The sequence below is a fragment of the Watersipora subatra genome, chromosome 2 (genome assembly GCF_963576615.1).
Source record: "Watersipora subatra chromosome 2, tzWatSuba1.1, whole genome shotgun sequence".
In the NCBI taxonomy this organism is placed as follows: Eukaryota; Metazoa; Bryozoa; class Gymnolaemata; order Cheilostomatida; family Watersiporidae; genus Watersipora; species Watersipora subatra.
The window spans coordinates 6,550,845-6,571,999 of record NC_088709.1 but is presented as its reverse complement, the minus strand read 5'-3'; the positions used below and the strand labels follow the sequence as shown (position 1 = coordinate 6,571,999).

Below are 21,155 nucleotides of genomic sequence, written 5' to 3'. Positions count from 1 at the left end.
CTGCTGTTGCTATAAACTTAACCAATATTGCGTTCGAAGATGGCTGGAAACATGTGAAGATAATATCTGCATCCAATCAATGATTTTCAATGTAAGTATTTAGCTTCGGTTTGTTGTGAGCGTATCTATAGAGATTGACTATAAGCCTTATAGAACTTTTAATAGAAGTTTTAATAACAGCAGCGAATTTGAGAGGCGTTGATGTTCATGTCATGAATCTAGTTTGCTTTTTGCGTTACAATTTATTTAGATAAGTGGTAAGAATAAGTCACTTGATGTATTTATTCTGCTGGCAGCCTTGTTGCAGTTGTGCATCAGTAGGTGTTGCTGTTGAGCCAATGATAATATTTGCATAGAGACTAGACTATAATATGCAGCATCCGATGAGATCTGACATAAAACAGATCTTTCCGTTTCATTTTTTCTAATACATATTGTAGCCATTGTTGATGAGAAGCATTTATAATTTTTTGTCTGCGACATATTACAGTAAACAATCAAATGTTTTCAAGGATGAACACGCAACTATGTGTACAAGTGGCTCTGAGATTTGTTTACTGTCTTGTATATAATATGAGATAATGTTTGTCCATTGTAATTTGCACGGAGCCAGGATTCTGTATTTAAAAACTGCATTAGCTCAAAAGCTTCCCCTTTCATGTCAAGCACAATATTCAGTTTGGAATACGGTAGCTTGATAGGGACGAGACGAGGTGTTATACTAAAGACAGGTTGCAATTGTGCTGTAAGGCATGAGGTCATACCAATAGTCGTAGTGAATGTGATGTACACTCATCCACAGCTACAAACTCTGTTTGTACAAACTCTTATTCTATAGTAATACAACTCAGGTAATCCTGTTGCTAAGACTCCAGCTATCAAGCCATAAGTTCATAAGCTCTTGGCTAGAAGAACGCATCAGTCCCCATTTTATATGCCTAGTGTATATATTTTGTGCCGGAAGGTCAGGAATTGTCTGAAGTTATACTCTTGATCTTTTAACTTTGCGCTGAGAACCGCTCTGATCTTCCTGAGTTACAAGCACTTTAGAGGTACGTTTAACTTACCGCCTTTCTTACAAATAACAGAAGCTACCCTCGTTGTTTATTATTATTCTTGAAGTTGGGTTTTTCTAATTACACATTTGACAAATCATTTGGAGGCTTCAAAACCAAGTTACTTTAATCTGATTACAAGAAAGCTTGCATGGCTATTAATAAACAATTACTTACTTGCAAAAACGTTGGTTTTGTATGCTTTTCTTATTGCCCTAGAACACCATGCATTCCAAAAGGTGGTTTGAAGTTTTTTATAATTTGAAGAATTGGAAAGTTTTTGCTGACAATGTTGCAGACTTATAGAGTGGTACGCAGAATTATGGCAAGCCCTTTGTAAATTGTTGGCCAATAGCATCTCTTGTCTCATATCTCATCTCAAACTACGCTAATTCGTTACATCTATATATTATTTTGAAGCTAAATGTATAATCTTTTCATTTAATTTGGTGAAAGTATTTGTTTCATTGTTTACAAAAAGTTAAAGAGCTTAATTTGCTTCTAATCTCTAAACTCACTGTAAACTTTTCACTCGCTTAATCACTCGACACGGAGTCTTTGAAGTGTTCTAATCTGCTCCATATTGTACAAAATGTTGAATGCATGTAAGAAATTTATCAACAGTGCAAAACTATCTCAAATCCATCTCAACAATGACCAGTTTGCTATAAAATTCGGCTCACAATGACCGGCGAAATCATTTTAAGGTTCTATCACAACATGAGGTTGACTGATGAGAAAAGAGCCGTAATCATTCACCTTCACCAGCAAGGGAAATCAAACAAGCGGATTGCTAAGGAGGTTCAATGTTCCATGAAACCCCAGCTGGCACTGTCAACAGATGGGAGTCGATAGGCAAGACAGATGGTTGTAAAGTCAGAGAAAGAAAACGTAAAAGCTCTACCAGATACGACTGTAGTTTGGTGCGGTTTTCACTTTCTGACAGAAAGAAAACCAGCACTGACCTGCGACGAAAATGGAGAGAGTCTACTGGAATAGAAGCCTCATCATCATTAGTGAGGAGAAAACTGATTGAAAATGGATTGAAAGGATGTAAGGCAAGACGAAAGCCAGTGCTGTCAGAAAAGCAGAGGAAGAAACGTTTGGCATGGGCCAAGATTCATCGGTCATGAACCGAAGAACAGTGGCATAAAGTACTTTTTAGTGACAAAAACTTTTCATTCGTGGCAAAAAGTGGGCGTGAAAATTAGCAAGCGCAAACCTACTAGCAAAAGAGAACTGATTGAAGATATTATTAAAGCCTGGCATCACATAGTGACACCTGGACAAACTCGAAAGCTTGTTGACAGCATGCCAAGGCGCTGTCATCAGAAATAAAGGCTGGCCAGCAAAGTACTAGACCTCAATTTTAAACCCAAAGGTCCTTTTCAGGGCCACCATCACTTGTACAATGAGTTCAGTTTGTAACTTTTGATCAATTGAGCAATGTTCAATGCTAAACCAATTTGAGCACTTTCACTATAGCGACAAGTTTTCCATCATTAGAAATATATTTTTTTAGTTATAAAAAAGCAGTTGAAATGTGCCCGAGTTCAAATGCATCTTTGAATTGTCCACAAATATCTGAGCAAAATAATGTATGACAATGCTTAGTTTTTTTTATTTTAAGCATAAAAGTTACCAATGAAACATGACACTTGTCATAATGTGCAGGGGGTTGCACTAATTTTGCACAGCACTGTAAATTGCTAGGGTATTGCGCTGTCAACCGACAGAGCTGCCGATCTATAAACCAGTTTTGCTACCTACTTGTGTGTTGTCAATCTTGTAGATACAGTCAACAAGACTCATCCGGCAAACTGCTCAAATCCATCAAGGTCTTTTATCCAACCTAAAATGTAAGCTTTTCAATAGTACATATTGTAAGTAGCGCTGTCAACATTGTATAACAGAGCAATGGGTCACCTAACAGCTGTCCGCTGCCATTTTAAAACTGCAAATGCCTAACAATCTTTGACATATACTTTTTAATGACAGATTTTATATTATATATAATCACTTTAATACTGCATTTTTCATTTAACACTCTGATTATTTTTTTGGCACTCTGAAGTCTGGTCTGGTATATACAAGCAGGTCTGCATATACCAGACCCGCTTGTACATACCTGACCTGCCACCCTAGACTGTAGTAACCACTTTTTATCAACTGTGAAAACACTCACCTGTAGAATAGCACAATTCCTTTTACACTGAATATTATTTTGATGCTTTAAGCTTGTAGGAAACAATAAAATAACTGAAATCAAGTAGTGATTTTTTAGAGGTATCCAAGGCAACATAATTACTGTAGTACGCAGAAGCTGATAGAGTGCGTATGTCTTTGAATAAAAAGTAAAAACAAGCAGGTTTTATGTCAAACTCTTGTTTCTCATGAGAAGAAACTTTCTAGCTAGGTCTATTTCTAAGCCGTCCTTACCAAGAACTTTAGTCAGTGTGTCATTAAAAACTATTGACCTGGCAGAAAGCATTTTTCATTTCTCAGCTGGTTTGAAATACCCTCAATATTTCTGCGGTATTTTAAAACTAGTAGTGTGATCGTTTTAAAACTTTGAAATTATACACATACTTATCATGCACAGAGTGGCTGAGGTTTCATAAGTCCACCTGAAATAGGAGAGTAACATGAAACTACTCTGCCAAGTTTGTTCCGGTGTAGGATCTGACGAAAAAACAACTCCTTACATTATCTCGGACCCAGGCTTAAAATTGTTAATTACAGCTGCATTACTTATTCAGATAATATATTACTTATCCAGATAGTATATTACATATCCAGATAACATATTACTTATCCAGATAATATATTATTTATCCAGATAATATATTACTTATCCAGATAATGTATTACTTATCCAGATAATATATTACTTATCCAGATAATATATTACTTATCCAGATAATATATTATGTATGCTGCTGAAAAGGGTGAGAAACTCATGCAACAAGTCGTGGCAAAGTTGTCTGCTCAATAAACCAAAAGAACATAACTGCCAACTACATACTAGTACAATTGCTGTCCAATATGCCGTTTCATCTGTGGCATGCATTACTTTCTAATGCAGCGAAAAAAAAATTCAAATTTCTCCTCAACTTTTACAAGCAGAAATTAAACAGAAATTTCAGTTTTATCATTGACACACATAAAGAGCACAAAGAACGGGCTCCTTGTTCTTCAAATGCTCGAATGCTAATTATTTCATTAGCAATTAGTTTTAGCCCGAATGTTACTTAGATTTATTAAGTATATATGGGCTGATACAGTGCCAAACAGCATCTAATTGCCATTCTCAGACTATAAGCGCCTGATAAGCGCAAACATTTCATTGTTTTTGGAACTATGCTGGACCAAGCCCGACATAAACTGGATATTCTTCGTTTAGAGAAGGTTTATGTATTCTGTCGGTACAATAAGTGCTAAACATACTTAAGGAGATATATTGAACGAGATTGTCACCTTACCAGACAATCTTCTTCAATATTTACTCAGTTTATAAAATAAGAGATAGACTATAATATATTTTATAAACTGTTGTATATACAAGTTTTATTGCTATAAATATTATTAACAAGAACACAAGTTGTGTACTCTACACTTGTGTGTTAGTAATCAAGAGCAAGCCGGGCATGAGAAGGGATACATTAAGGCTAGATATAAATCACAAGGCTTATCTAAAAACTATTGCGCTGATATTTGATGTTGACCCTGAGCTTCTCCTCAGGTCACCCTCTTATCTATTTAAACTAAGTCGGCTTATGATTCCTCTAATGATGCATTAGAAACAGAGAGCTCTTATATGTGGAATGCTAGGAAATCCCTTCCACGCTTCTTACCCATACCACAAGTGCTTGATTATTCCTCCAGTCCTGTCTTTTCTAAACTAAGAATGATTTTCTCTAAGGTATTTGTAGCCTGAGTATTAGGAACTAAGTTGTCAAGCTTATCCCAAATGTCTAATGGAAATCTTAAGCTATGTTAGATATTCAGATGGTAGTGATCAATGATAAATATATTCTTTATTCTTATGAACCGAATACCTGATACCACAAGTAGCAAAATTCTGGAATATAAATCGAAGTGGGAACAATAGGATGAAATAGCTAATATAAAATACTCTCGTAGATGCAAACAGCCAACGTGACCTTGAGCTCATACGGCTACGAGCCCTCACTGTTAACAGAGACGGGGCCTCCCTTAACAGTGAAGGCTCGTCGACGTAACTGTTAACAGAGGTCCTGTCTCTGTTAACAGTGGCGTAACTGTTAACAGACGCAGGGCCTCTGTTAACAGTGAAGGCTCGTCAACGTAACTGTTAACAGAGGTTCTGTCTCTGTTACAAGCCTAATGTAATTGTATCTGTTCTCTTTTATAGTTGTCTCTGTTAACCTGTGAGAAGGTATTCAGGTGCTCAGGTTTAATATTTCATGTTGTAAAAAGCCGGTGTTTTAATTTATTTCGTCTTGCCTACGTCAAAAGCGGAATGAGTCGGGCGTGAGAAGATCATTTTAGCGTAAGTTCTCGGCTAGAATTCATAGAAATATACTGGCTGGAATTGTTGACTCACTTCTGGTATCTAGGTTGTGTCTGGAAGAGGACGATAGTTTTACACGGGCAATTGTGTCTTCTGGTGGCTCCTTGATCTGCTGGCGAGTTGGCATGACTGTGCATGTGAAACTTGACCAAATGTTATACGGCTTGTTACACGTTAAATGTTACACGTTTTGAAATAGACTAATGTGGATTTTAAAGTTTAAAGCATTGTATAGAAAGGGCGCAATTAGACCCAGTATGGCACCCGCATATTTTTTGTAATATTACTCTGTTTTGCTGTGACCTCTGACCTATGCTATGTGCTGACTAAAAACATGCCAGTAAATTTGCTGCTCAAAATAGAGCCGTTTATAGTTAGTTTTAGAACTAGTTTTTAAAATACATTTTAATAAAGTTGGATATTTTTTCGTAGCTACAATTCACTACATAATAAACGGATTGTGTACATCCTTCGATTATCTTCCGTGTCGGTATCCAGTTTCCCTGATACATGTATCTCCTACAACAGGGCCAACTGGTCATTCATGAATCATTGGCTATCGTAGTAAACATATGCCAAGTGGGCGGGGCTTAGGGTGCAGAAGGAACTGTTGGTTGCTGATTGTAAACAATTGTTACATACTGCCCAGGGCTGGTTCAATAGAGATCTTCACTATCACTTCTGTACCATCGACCAGCAAGAGTTCTCCAGGAGATCATGCGCTTGGCAGGGTGAACTCAGCCTTTGAGAAGACAGAGATTACTTCAGGTTTGTTACAAGTACGTTGTTCATTTGTAGGACAAATGCTGTGTAAAGTTGAATGTACAAATATTAAATAGCTCTTTGGTGCAGAGATGATGTATACTAGGAAAGTGTGTGACCCTCATGCTCGACTACAGTTGAATCTTGTGTGCTCTAATGCCTGAAAGAAAGAATATTTAATATACAAATGATATAAAATAATCAAATTATTTGATTTATGATTTGATTGATGATAATTGAACTTAGTGGTAGCTGTTTGAACTGCAATTAATTCCTATCAGTATATATTTCTTCAGAAGTTTAACTCTTTCGTAAAAGAGTTATTTTGAAATGAGCCAGAACCTTTCGTCCGTGTAAATATTTACTGATTCAAATAGACACTCTAATCCATGATGTTACATTTGAAAACAAAAACAGTTTGAGTGACAGTATGGGACTAGAGAGTAAACCGTATTCAATGATGAGGAGTTGTCTAAAATCGCATAGAGACTGTCGATGCTTCCTATTTATGATGGCCGTTCAAGTATCTACAGGCTACTAGAGCACTAAAATTACTGAAGCAGCAAACCAAACTGTGGAATTGCAAAAATTAATAGAATTAGACAATGGGTAGGTGAGTGAATACAGTTTTTAAGTTGAGTTTGTTGAAGGCTATGAAACGACATTACGTACTGTTCTATGTGTTTATAAGTTGCAAACCAATGAGAGTACTTGTTATACTGGGTATAGAGCTGGCTATAAAACGAATAAAAAAGATTTTGATTAAAATAAATGCAAATATGTAACAATTTGTCTCTTGCACTAATTTGTAGTTAGCGTGTTAGCAAGTCTTCTGACAAACAGAATTGCGTGTCAAATCGAAAGTGAAGAGGATGCCAGATACTTATAGTACTTTGAAATTATTGAGTTGCGAATAGTCCTTAGCTTTAGTAGTATTTTAGTTCGAAGGGCCTAAGCACCAAGCCTCTGTTAGAAGAATATTTGGAAAAAAGCTATTAAATTCAATGCATTTAATTTTTATTTGAGGTTTGTTTTCAAATGATCCTTTGACCATTTGAAAAATTTTATGCAACTATTTTATAATGTCTATCAGCACCTACAATGTTTGCTATGAACCATGAAGAGCCAACAGTCTAATTTTTATGGTCAAACTCAGTTCCTAATGTCTTTGGCTCAGTCTACTGAGTCTACATTTGCTGCCTTTGCGCTCTGAGGCCTTGTTTGGCTCGTTGCCAGCATTTGACAGCAGTAAAGAGTAAATTTTCAATGTTGGATGCTGGCAAGTGGTTAAGAAATGCAGGTGAGCCTGGATGGAAGAAGCTGAGCGTGTATTTGTATAGCATCTCTGCTATCTATAGAGAAGGCTAGACACTTCTGCTGTGATTAACTTGAAAAGAGATAGTACCGCCTTGGGCTTATCAGACATGTCTGTAGTGTACACATATATAGTCATACGCCAGTACTTGACCGTATGCATATATATTTCGTTTTAACAACAAGCAAGAAATTTATATGCCAATACATATCTGTTATAAGCGTGAGGGTGTAACAAAGAAGTACATGTATTTTTACTAATGTTTCTGTTTTCCGTGTTATGCTGATTGTTTATCATTCGATTGGAAAACCCCTGATAGGCTAGACATTCTTATAACTTTACTGGTTTTTCATATGTCAAATGGAAAAAAGAGGATACATATTAAAGAGATAGTGTGGTGCAATAGGGATGATTGATGTCAGTAATTGTCTGTTTGCATCAAACCGTGTAAATATGTTTACAATCTGCAATTGCCCGTTAGCTGACACGGCATGAATTCCTAGAGAGCAGCCCTGGCCTAGCGACCTAGAACGCCTGACCTTCGAACAGCGAGTTGGGTTCAATTCCCAAAAACCGGTGGTGTCACCAGTGGTGACAGGGATGGCATCCAACCATTAATGGCTCTCTGTAACTGGGCTTGTCTCAAGTCATTGAGGTTCCCCTGCCAGTGGACTCGCACATGTCCAGCTAAGATCATAGAGCTATTGCTTGTGTAACAGGCTCTAAAAACATGCACACTCTACTTTAAGCCAAGCAAACATACTACTTGATCTTTGAGGAATTGCTGACACCTACATGTAGATGGTCTAGCGCTCCTTGTTGCTGGTTACTGTCAGCACTGAATTCAAGTATTATTAATTTTATACCAGCCATTACTTAATATAAATTATATCTACCATACCTTGTTGCTGCTAAGAACAGAGTTGGTGGAGGGCTAGTCACGCACTAACCATGTAAGTTTCTCCTAACAGGAACAGACCCCGACATGGCACAAGTTAATGGCCTCCTGAATAAGCCGCCGGATGATGACAATCCCTCCGATGAAGACGTGAATGAAAAACTAGATACCGAGGTCGTGCCAGAAAGAGAAACTTGGGGAAGCAAAGCTGATTTTCTCCTCAGCATCATCGGCTTTGCTGTTGACTTGGCCAATGTCTGGAGGTTCCCCTACCTCTGCTACAAGAATGGTGGAGGTAGAGTTGAGAGAATACTTTGTGACCTTCATATACTACCAAAAGCATTGAACTGGTTTTTATGTGAATTACTTTTGTATGCAAATACTTATACACTTATGACCAGAAAAAATAATATGGTTGTGCTTCTTTATGTCAACGATATTTATATGACAAGTTTTACAGGTGCTTTCCTCATACCTTATTTGATGATGGCAATACTAGGTGCCATCCCTCTGCTCTTCATGGAACTCTTACTTGGACAATACCACAAGCAAGGAGCCATCAGCCTTTGGAAAATTGTACCCATATTCAAAGGCAAGCTCACTGTTCTAAGACAGCTAATTTCTGACAAAGTTTAAATTTTACTGACCAAAATTCCAGAAAAACTGTTCTTTCAATCATATTTGATCAGTACTTAAGAAACCAGACTATAATGATACATTTTTTTGTTAAACGGTGATGAAATTAGCACAAGAATTTAACATGCTCAAACAGTGCAGTTTGGGTAATTGGACAACTCTTCTGGCCAGAACTCTTGGCATCAATAAGACAGATTGGCCCAATAACTAATGTTCCATATGCTGACCTCATAATACAGCTGCGTTGTGTACATGCATGTAGGTACATACATACACTGCAATGTGTATGCTATGTTGACTAGTGTGTTGCATTTAATGTGTGGTCTACATAAAGCTGAATCGTGCATACATTAATAGTCAGGCGGCTGGTGATTTGAAATACATTCAGCAAGACAGCAAGTGCATCCCCACTTTCGGTATCGAATCTAAGCTGCATTTAGAGTAATTGTAATTTTTCTCATGCTCAAACTGGACTGGCTACGCAATAAAACTTGTGCTGTTGTGGTTTGATAAGACCAATAGGTGTTTTGTGAAGTTTTTCTATGTATCGGTGATTTGTTTTATGGTCCATTGAAAAACACTTAGCGCTCAGAAGAAGGCTAATTTAGAAGTTATTAGGATTTGTCACTATACTATTACATGACAGCTGAAACGAATATCCCCAAGCATTACATGTATTGGACAGTGCTCCCTATGTGAAAATCTTAACTGACAAAATAATACTATTGGCAGGGCAGCTTAAAAAGGAGCTGCATCAAAAAGTTATAGGTATGGAGTCAGCAGGTATATCTTACCTTCTCAGCTTATTGGACGCCCGTGGTCAAGTTGTAATACATTCCCTATGCCCTTACATGACCCGCAGGTGCATAACGTTGGTACCACACGCAACCACTCAAACAAAGCACACACACAATTCTATTTTTTGTCTAAGTTATGTTGTTTGCAGTAATTATAGATGTCTAAAAAAACTCTAAGACCCCAGTTTGAATGCATAACTGAGCAGATGCTTTATGAGATGAAATTTGACCAAGCGATCCAGTAATGTATTTTTTGTATAATCGGCTTTACGAGTCCCAAGAATAGCTCAAACCCTGGCGCTCAGAATGCTTCTTACAGAAAGTTCCTATCATTTGAACTTGGCGCAAGACGCAGTTCAATAAGCTGTACTTGAGAGTCTTCAGTTTTATACATCCTTCACATGTTATATTAAATGCTGCCTACACATTCATAAAATTGACAGCAATTAGTATAAAGACTCTGCATAGTAGCAAATTTAGACAGAAAGTTCCTAGTAATGAGCAGGGTAAGGTTTTTTTCGGTCATTTTACCGTTTTCATTATCAACATGCTGCTTATACAGACAGCAGACTGATTAATTCAAGATGGCTGCTTAGCACTTGCGTTGTAGTTCCTTGAGTACTTGAGATGCGTCTTTATAAAAATGTCAAGTGTTTTTAATGCATAATTAGTGGACAATATTAAATTATAATGCGTCATGCATGTTGTGGTACATAATTACATGTCAACTCAACACTTTGATACACGTTCTACTCGCGTCAGAACGCCGTCTTCCATCTCTTGATCAACTTCAAGTGCTGTCGAAGTACTGTCGAAGTGCTGTCACAAGTGCTGCCTATTAAGTCAGCCTTTTACAGCCTCATACTTTGACGATCCTTGTTTAAATTGATTAAACTGCAGTTTAAAGTTTAACAAACCTGTTACTATCTTCCTAAACTGAACCGCAGTCACCCTCCTTAACTCTGCCCTCACCTCCTCCTACACACTCAAATATTTGAGATCATTTTTTCAATTATGAGTTTGAGCCAATTGCTAACAGGAAAAAAGCTATTTTAATAGAGTGAGAAAATTATGGTTTTAGCTTGTTGCCCACGTAGTATTTTTCAAAGAGTTAGTTAATACGTAAAGATCTCTTCTTGCTCTCTGACACCGACTCGAAAATTCTACTTGTCAAAGATCTTATACCCGTGGGTATAGCTAGGAGAAGACAATTAATTACAAACTAATTAGAGTCAATTACAGCAGCAGATGCGTAGATAGTCAGCATGAAAATAGCGTATGGATTTCTCAAAGTGCCAATTTTGATTTTTATTTGTTTAGGGTTAATGTCTTGCTTCCACCATTTTGATTTGTAACATTTGCTGTGAAACCCATATGAATACACATACTTTGCTGCACGAGGAGAGTTTTGATGAATACAAGTGATAGCTGCCAACTTTTCACTGATTTACATAGCTGAGACTATTGTGAATTGCACCACGAAGGCAATAGCAAAGATGGTTGATGATTGCTTGCAGCTATGATATGATCTGATAGTTTGCCATCCAATTTGAAAACCCATGATAGGCTAAAGATTCTCACAATTTTAATGTTTTCTTTACATGTCAAATAAAATTGAAAAGGTACACCATGAACTGGTAGTGTGGTACAATATATAGATGATACATGCAGAGGATAAATATTGCCAGTGATAATTTATTTCTGTAATGTAGAACAGGTGCTGTTTTATTTTTGTTAACATTCAGTAGCAACTCTATGAAATAAAATAAAATACAAGTATTCCGTAACTCGCTAACAGCGGTACAGTGTAAAAATAATCAAAATAAATATAGAAACGAGCCACTCTTTGATTGACTATTATTGTTGGCTGTTACAGGTGTAGGCTGGACTATAGTGACGGTTTCCTTCACCGTCTCTTTTTATTACAACACGATCATAGCCTGGTCTCTTTATTACTTCTTCGCTTCATTTACTCTCAACTTGCCATACATCTCGTGTGACAACGAGTGGAACACATGCCTCTGCTGGACTGGAGATAAAACTGATGGTAATACGACAGACATAGCCGACAGTAAAGCGTATAAGCTAGGTTGCTATAATGACAGCTCCGAGATAGAGAACAGGGGGCTACTAGTACACCCGAGTACAGAGTTCTTTGAGTGAGTAATAATGGTAGTAGGAGTAGTTAGTAGCATTAGTGGTAGTGGTGGTAGGGGAGTAGTGGTGGTAGTGGTTGAGTGGTAGTGGTGGTAGGGGAGTAGAGGTGGTAGTGGTTGAGTGGTAGTGGTGGTAGGGGAGTAGAGGTGGTAGTGGTTGAGTGGTAGTGGTGGTAGGGGAGTAGAGGTGGTAGTGGTTGAGTGGTAGTGGTGGTAGGGGAGTAGAGGTGGTAGTAGTTGAGTGGTAGTGGTGGTAGGGGAGTAGAGGTGGTAGTGGTTGAGTGGTAGTGGTGGTAGGGGAGTAGAGGTGGTAGGGGAGTAGAGGTGGTAGTGGTTGAGTGGTAGTGGTGGTAGGGGAGTAGAGATGGTAGTGGTTGAGTGGTAGCGGTGGTAGGGGAGTAGTGGTGGTACAGAAGTAGTAGTAGTAGTAGTAGTAGTAGTGGTAATATTAGCCATCTAACCTGGTCTGCTCTTGTTCCTGCAACTAATAAAACTCTCTACATTTAATTCAGCAGTTTTGTATATCATTTGTGGAAAATCTACACAATTAGCAAAAGAAAAACTTGACAAGTACATACCTGTTTGTTCCATTAGTAGGGTACATACCTGTTTGTTCCTTTAGTGGGGTACATACCTGTTTGTTCCTTTAGTGGGGTACATACCTGTTTGTTCCTTTAGTGGGGTATTTGCCTGTTTGTTCCTTTAGTGGGGTATTTGCCTGTTTGTTCCTTTAGTGGGGTACATACCTGTTTGTTCCTTTAGTGGGGTACATACCTGTTTGTTCCTTTAGTGGGGTACATACCTGTTTGTTCCTTTAGTGGGGTATTTGCCTGTTTGTACCCCACTAAAGACTTTGCTATTTGGAAACTGATTATCCATATAACTCATGACCAAAAAGCACGCTGGAGATCAGCTTCAGGAATGACAGTCTGGGAACAAAAATTGTATTGTAGGCGGGGTATGCTCAAGATTGACAAAAGCTCGGGTTTCAGTGACCTTGGAGTTCCGACTTGGGACGTAACACTCTGCCTTCTTCTCGCCTACACCATCATCTACTTTTCCATATTTAAAAGCGTCAAATTCTCTGGCAAAGTGAGTGCAGGTTTTTGATTCGGTACGCTGCCCCAAAGCAGCTGGCTAGCCTTAGGTCTTATTGCTTTGCGCTAAGTAAGACTGCAAGGAATTGCTAGAGCCGTGGATTTATATAGACATATATTACAAGTTTTGACACTTATGATAGTACTAGCTGTGCTATCCGGCATTGCCCGGGTAATAAAAAGGTCTGAACTGAAAATTTATTTGTGTTTAACATATAACAACATTTCCCATGCTAACTTTCCAACTTCATATAATGAGAATGGAGAGAAGTGTTTTGTGTAGTTGAAATAAATTAAGAGAAAAATAAAAACAACTGTAAAGGTTTTAAAACTTTGCCAAACAACTGTACCTTTCAAACTGTTTGCCTGGCACATTGCCAATAGAAAATTCCAGTAAGCTGCTAGGCTTCTAATGACGGTACTCCATGACGTTGCATCAGCATTGTTGTCCCGCTACAGTTATTCTGCTAATAGCTATAGACGGAATGCAGACAAACATACAGACACACTTTGATAAATATATATATATATAGATGAACTAATCTAAACAATGCATGCTTTCGAGGTTGTAACCATCATTATATTATTAAACTAAAAGTGTGAAACATTCATTAACATAGTTTCATAGCTGAGCTTTACATAATGAGCTACAGGCTACAAAAAGCTATTTGAACTTGAGGCCAAGTAGTTGATCATTCATCACAAGAATAAATTTTAAACAGATTATTATGCTGATGTGTCAGTTGAACATTATATGCCACCACCTGGCAAGTGTCTACATCTGTCAATAGGTACCAATAACATGAGAGATACACAATTGTGCGGTGTGGTAGCATTAATATGCAGTGAAAATATCATCAGTAAGCTCGGGGCATGTATATCCAGAAGCAGATTGTAAAATCTAAACATTTAATGTACTAAACAAAAAATTTGTACATTATAAAAACCCTAAACCTTTTTCATACCATTTCATTATCACATCGATTTCTTGTGATCTTTCTTGCAGGTCGTATATGTCACAGCTGTGGTGCCTTACGTAATTCTCTTAATATTGTTCATAAGAGGCCTGTTTCTCGACGGAGCCATCATGGGCCTCAAATACTTCGTCAAACCAGATCTGACTCGTTTGCAAGACCCAACTGTAAGAAACACTATCACGTTGTGACATTTTTTGGCTCTTAAAATGATGTTTAGCATAGTATATGCAATTGCACTGGCACCCTTCATGGCATTCTATAAATGCCTTGGCTAATAACACCCAAAGAAGTTAGAGGAAGAAAAATTCTTTGGCGGTTGTTCAGCTAAAAGGTTGAATTTTGACGGTTGTTCAATAAAAGTGGAGCGTTATGATAGTATTTATAAAGTACCACTGCACGACTGTTTTGGCAAAATAGGATTTGTCGATACGCCCGTCAATAAATTTCATGCTTTACTTAGAAGCAGAAACACTTTCCTCTAGACTACTAGATTTACCGAGCTTGTACGAGTATCTATGATGACTAAGTGGTGAGCTCATCCTATGGTTTTTGTGCTCAACCTACCCTCTGTCACTGTTTAGATTGTTTGTTCAGATATACCATGGCTTATAGCATAGCACGTATTTTTTCGGGTTGGTCAGTTAGCGCTCTTATCATAACCTAGTAACTCCATATAAATAAATACTGCTTTTGATCTGAACATGCCGATGTCTCTAGGTTTGGATTGATGCTGCCATGCAAGTATTCTACTCAGTTGGAGCAGGCTTCGGAGTCCACCTCGCAATGGCCTCTTACAACAAGTTCGACAACAACTGCTATCTAGATTCAATAGTCACCGCCTCTGTCAACAGTCTCACCAGCATCTTCTCTGGATGCACCGTCTTTGTTTACCTTGGATACATGTCTGTAACTATGGGCAAACCTATAGAAAAAGTGGCCTCTGATGGTTAGTATACTCTTCAGCCTAAATTGTTAGTTAGGAGTTGTCTACTCGCTGTCTACATACTGCCTTGATCAATAGTAAATACATAAACTCCGAAAGATGCACGTAGTAGGGGAGGGTGGTTAACAACAAGTTATTTTCAACCGCGTTATTGAAGAGTTCGTGAAGAACAACTGTATGAAAAATTGAACCAATAAAAATAAGAAATATTGAACGCTTGCGAGGCACAAAGTAGGTATACAAGTATTAAAGACCACATTATATTGCAAACATAAATATCCCATCGCTTCTTTCGATGGCATCAACCAGGTTTAAAAGAAAACTTAGTGATTATGTTTCAAAGGCCAGTATAATTAGGGTGGTTTTTGTTAATACTATAAACGTAGTAACAATTAATTTCAGAACACATTTCTAAAATTTCAAGGCGTAAATGCTTATAGAACATGATCTTACTGCACCGATATTCCAGGAATCAGTAGACATTGGAGATTTAGAACTTTTGCCAGGCTGGTGTCAAATTAATCTTAATGTTGAATAATTCGAGTTACGTAGGAATTTGTTTGACTGTCTCCTCGAGGAAATGTCATTCACATTGAAGGCTTCAGCTATCAAACACTGATTGACGCTGATGGATATTTGTAACAGATTTTGTGTCAATGCTGTCAAGTTGCTTTTGAGCAATTAACTAGAATGATGTATCAGATATTGTAAAAATTGGGTTACTCGTGTGTAAAGTGCAGGACAGGGAGAGCCTAATTAACTGGAATACTGGCAGTTTCTTACATTGTAAAAAACCATAACAAAAAATTAAAAACAAATCTATTTGATGTATGAATTGCAATGTATGTATGTAAAGATTGATTTAATACCACTATCACAAGAAATTGTATGACACCCAGCTTGCTAGTTAGTAAATAATTTTAGAAAAATGATCTTTTGGAATTATTGATTTTGAAGTGCTCTAAAACAGATAAAGTACGGAGTGACTCGCCCCATGAGAAAAAGGAGATGCTCTCTGTTGCTCTTTAGGTTAGGAGACATTTTTGTTGACACTCGTATGCAGCTTCTCACTGAGAATCACAGTCGAAGGACTAGACATTATTTGCTGAATCACAGTTGAAGGACTAGACATTTATTTGTTAAATTATAATAACCTTACTTTAAAATGGGCTAAAACATATTAAACTCGAAAGCAAAATCTTTAAAGCAGAGATAGTTGTATTGTTCAAAGTGGTCACTAAAGATTCTACAGTAATGTGAGCCATGGATGATTTGTATAGTGCTAGGTTCAGCCACTGTGTCAAAGATGCAGACTGAACCAGAAAATCTTCATTTAACCTCGAGGCATCGCAAACTCCACTAGTCAAGTGAACAACCAAATGGTGGGATTGGTCTTTCCCAATTTCGTGCAAAGAATTTTTTCCTTTCTGTGCCATGTGTTTTAGGGCCTAGCTTAGTGTTTGAAGTTTACCCACAAGCTATCGCGACTCTGCCAGCACCTACGCTATGGGCTCTCCTCTTCTTCTTTATGCTCATCTTGCTAGGAATGGACAGTTCTGTAAGTATGTCTCAATAACGGCAGCAATTGATTACAAATGATAGCATGAAAGGCACACGCTTTGACATCTTTATTTCATTTGATTTACAACCCAGTTTGCTTGGGCAAATAAGTAATATCTGTATATTTTTAAAACAATACAAACATGGGCCAATTTAAATATGAGTCGTTAGCAAGAGGGATGAAATATGTTATGACTGTATACATTATTTACACAAGGTAATTAACAGTAGCTCTGAAACCATATGTTGCCGTGTTGTAGCATTAGCTTGTTAAAGGTCAAGTGTGCTATTGCGTTCCATTCCGTAGATGGGTGGCCTCGAGTCAGTTGGAACTGGCATTATTGACGAGTTTGGAGCAACGCTCAAGAAGTACCGGTTCCACAGAGAGTTCTTCATGCTTGGAATTGTCTTAACATCACTGCTTTTCTCTCTTGCTAGCGTCACGCAGGTATTTCTCAGCCAATGGCTCCAAGCCATTTATTGCTCCTATTCATAACGCTCACAAATTGGCATGCAGGAAACACTACCTTTTGGATTGTAGTTTAGACAAACCCAGTTTATTTGGAATGCTTGAGGCCAGTGGCGCATCGTCTATAGCCCACAGCTCAAAGAGTTCTAGAAACTACATATTGCAATTATAATTCCGCCATTACCACTAAAAAGTGATAAATCAGGTTTTGTAAAACATTGTCACTTTTTTGGCAGGGAGGCTTCTTTGTCTTCAGGCTCCTCGATTCTTTTGCTGCAGGGACGTCTCTTCTCCTTGTTGTGTTCTTTGAGGCTGTTGCCGTCGGGTGGTTTTATGGTGAGTAGTAGCATTGCTACTTGACAGTTTCTTCCTGACCTACTAAGATAGCTGTATAGGGTCGAGTATAAGTACACGCTTTGAACTCTGTGAATTGCCTACGTTTACTGGTAGTCACACTGTACACCGTATATTTCAGTTAGCTAGTTGGCCCTTTCTCAAAGAAGATGAGACAAAATCATAATATGACAAACACAAGTCTTCCATTAAATTACATTGTAAATAAAATTGTAAAATCGGAACCCCATACCATTTGGGATGCTGACTATTAAAAATGTATTATTTAAATAAACCTTGCATAAATAACCAGCAAGTGCAAATTTCATTATTAATGTGAATAAACAGATGCCGCCTTTTTTGCTGACTTAATGATATAAGAATAATGGCAAATGGCATCTCTGTAAAAGTATAGTGTTAAATGTTAGAGTATTGACATACCTAAATCCATAGAGTTAAATGTTAGGGTATTGACATACCTAAATCCATAGAGTTAAATGTTAGGATATTGATATACCTAAATCCATAGAGTTAAATGTTAGGGTATTGACATACCTAAATCCATAGAGTTAACTGTTAGGGTATTGACATACCTAAATCCATGGAGTTAACTGTTAGATATTGACATACCTAAATCCATAGAGTTAACTGTTAGGGTATTGACATACCTAAATCCATAGAGTTAACTGTTAGGGTATTGACATACCTAAATCCATAGAGTTAAATGTTAGAGTATTGACATACCTAAATCCATAGAGTTAAATGTTAGAGTATTGACATACCTAAATCTATAGAGTTAACTGTTAGGGTATTGACATACCTAAATCCATAGAGTTAAATGTTCGGGTATTGACATACCTAAATCCATGGAGTTTAATGTTAGAGTATTGAAATACCTAAATCCATAGAGTTAACTGTTAGGGTATTGACATACCTAAATCCATAGAGTTAAATGTTCGGGTATTGACATACCTAAATCCATGGAGTTTAATGTTAGAGTATTGAAATACCTAAATCTACAGTTAAGTGTTAGGATATTGACATACCTAAATCCATGGAGTTAAATGTTAGAGTATTGACGTACCAAAATCCATAGAGTTCAATTTTAATGTAATGATATACCTAGGTCCATAGAATTGAATGGCAGAGTCTGGTCTGTGATGCTATACTCAATACCGACTGTGATAGCTTTTTTAGGGATGTGTAGGCATCCAACATCATTGTCTCAATGGACTGTTTATTTTACAGACATTGTAACTACATGTAAATAATGTTTAATTGGTCTATATTCAGGTCTGGACCAATTTTCACGAGATGCAAAACTTATGCTTGGTTTCACCCCTGGAATATACTGGAGAATATGCTGGAAGTTCATCAGCCCAGTCTTTTTAATGGTAAATATTGTTTGTCAACATGTCTATGTGTTTATGTTAGTATATGGACTAGCTAGGCTAACATTCACTAAATATATGAACAGAAAGTTTCATGTTTGCACGTGTTTACAGATGAACTATGGTATTTTCTTTGTATAAAATTGTATAATTATATTTGTAAGCATATTCATGTGTAGGCCAAGTTGACCTCCATGTACAGTTTATGTATGAGCAAGTCTAGTCTAAGTGTATGTCCTAGTATAATCCAAATGTACACCATTACGCAAAAGAGCTCTATACATATTTTACCTGACACATAAATATATCATAATAATAAGGTAAGTCAGTACTTATGTATGAAAACAGGGAGCTTAGCTTCAGTGATTTCACAAGAATGGATGCTCAGGAAAACTGTCACAGATTAGATAGATTTGCTATATACACAAGCTCTAAAGTATGTTTATTTATGGGATTGCCATCCTTTATGAAGATAAAAAAAACTGGACAGTGATTGGACATTCTTTACTACATATATAAGAAATCAAACGTTTGATTGGCTAGTCACTCTTCCTCACCTAACCTTTAGTCAATGCAAACTCCAGACTAGACAGTCAGATGTTTCTTATCTATTTCACAGGGAATCGTAATAGCCAGCTTCGTAGTCTATGAACCTCTTGAAGTAACATTATCCACAGGGACGTACAAGTTCCCAACCTGGGGAAACATGATAGGATGGAGCTTGGTTTTCTTAGCTGTCTTATGGGTGCCTGCAGTAGCTACCTACACATTATTTTTTAAATATGCCCATATTAAAAGTTGGAAGACAAGGTGGGCTCTAGCCATTTCTCCAGAGAGTGAACATAGCTATATCACTGGAGGAAGGCAACCTCAACGCTTTAAGGTAACGTACAGATTACATCATTACAGTCAACAGCATGCTACCTTTGCATTATTCCTTGATTGCCGATGTACATTTAGATCACAATCCTTGGTTGCCGAGGATTAAACGGAGAGAGAAATGATTGTTATGATTGGCACCGGTCCAGCTGCCGTATTATACGGGTATGTTAGGATATGCAAGGTAGTTTTGTAACATTTCCCTAGTGAAATAAGGCATTTAGGGAAGTTGTCTAATCTCTGAAAAATTATTGCTCCATGCAACTCTGCAATGTTTGACATAAAAGCAGGGCGATAGAACTATGATAGATACATGGTGTGCAACAACCAATAGTGTGTCAGGTATCCATAAGCTCTTTTTAAAAGAAATTGTTCTTGACTTTCCTAGATTCACGGCCACTAAACATTTTTAATACAGATGACTAGAAGTGCAAGTCCCCAGTAGTGCAAATCCTATGACTTGGATACCTTCTGCTTACAGTTACAACATTGGATAAGCCTAGGATACAAGAGTTCTCTACCCCTTGCAAACTACCAAACTGATGGAGAAGCTGCTATAAATATGGTAAACAAGGAGCACGCCTGAAGCATTTGAAACAAATTCCCTCTCCCCTTTTCTCACTCTGCTATATCCAAAGCAATGCAATGTACAGTGTGAATTGAGCCGGGGTGACTATAGCAAGATCCATGATTATCTATGATCAAATTGGTCCACAAAATGATACAGAAGATCGGTAGAGACAAACGTCCTATCATCATATTCTCAGTCAAATCGGCAGCTAGTTTTGCCAGAAAGGAGATGACGACGTCTATCTGTTCTTACTAAGCCTTCTGTTGTCCATTAGCATTTCTTTTCAATTAACTTACGGTGTCTAGAGCAATATCTATTTAATATGCTTATTCATGGATGTACAAATATTCTACATGATGTCATTTCCTGGAGTTGTGGGTCTTTCAAACTCCTGCATCAACAATTCTGTGCCATTCAATGTTGTAAAATAAGGACTTTACCTCTGCAAGTGTATATACTAGTCTAGTTGCACCAAATATCTATTGCATTGAGTATTTTTGTATTAAGAATTATTTAATTGACAAACAAGAAATAAACCTCTGATGCAAAGCCAAAGATGAACAAGAATCTGTAATGTAAGATGTAATCCCCACTTGAATGAGCTAACAATCCATAGCCTGTAGACCACAACGGCGGTCAGCTACTTTCATCTCTGAATTGGTCTGCCATTGGCTAAAATTGTTGTGCACAATCTTTCACTGACAAGTTGGAGAGATATGTCGCCAAAACAGCTCAACTCTACCAAAGAATGAATAATTAGTAGC

The 21,155-nt window shown here is 37.5% G+C and overlaps 1 protein-coding gene across 1 annotated transcript; it reads left to right on the top strand.

Moving 5' to 3' along the window:
• Positions 1-63: 63 nt before the first annotated feature.
• On the top strand, positions 64-20,946 carry LOC137388776 (sodium-dependent dopamine transporter-like). The gene is made up of 15 exons (XM_068075226.1): positions 64-91; positions 2,848-2,914; positions 6,257-6,375; positions 8,656-8,877; positions 9,043-9,174; positions 11,892-12,174; positions 13,125-13,263; positions 14,275-14,409; positions 14,963-15,191; positions 16,634-16,746; positions 17,056-17,196; positions 17,454-17,553; positions 18,844-18,944; positions 19,561-19,824; positions 20,302-20,946. Coding segments are annotated over exons 2-15 (2,085 nt in total). The 5' UTR covers positions 64-91; positions 2,848-2,912; the 3' UTR covers positions 20,407-20,946.
• The last annotated feature ends 209 nt before the right edge of the window (positions 20,947-21,155 follow it).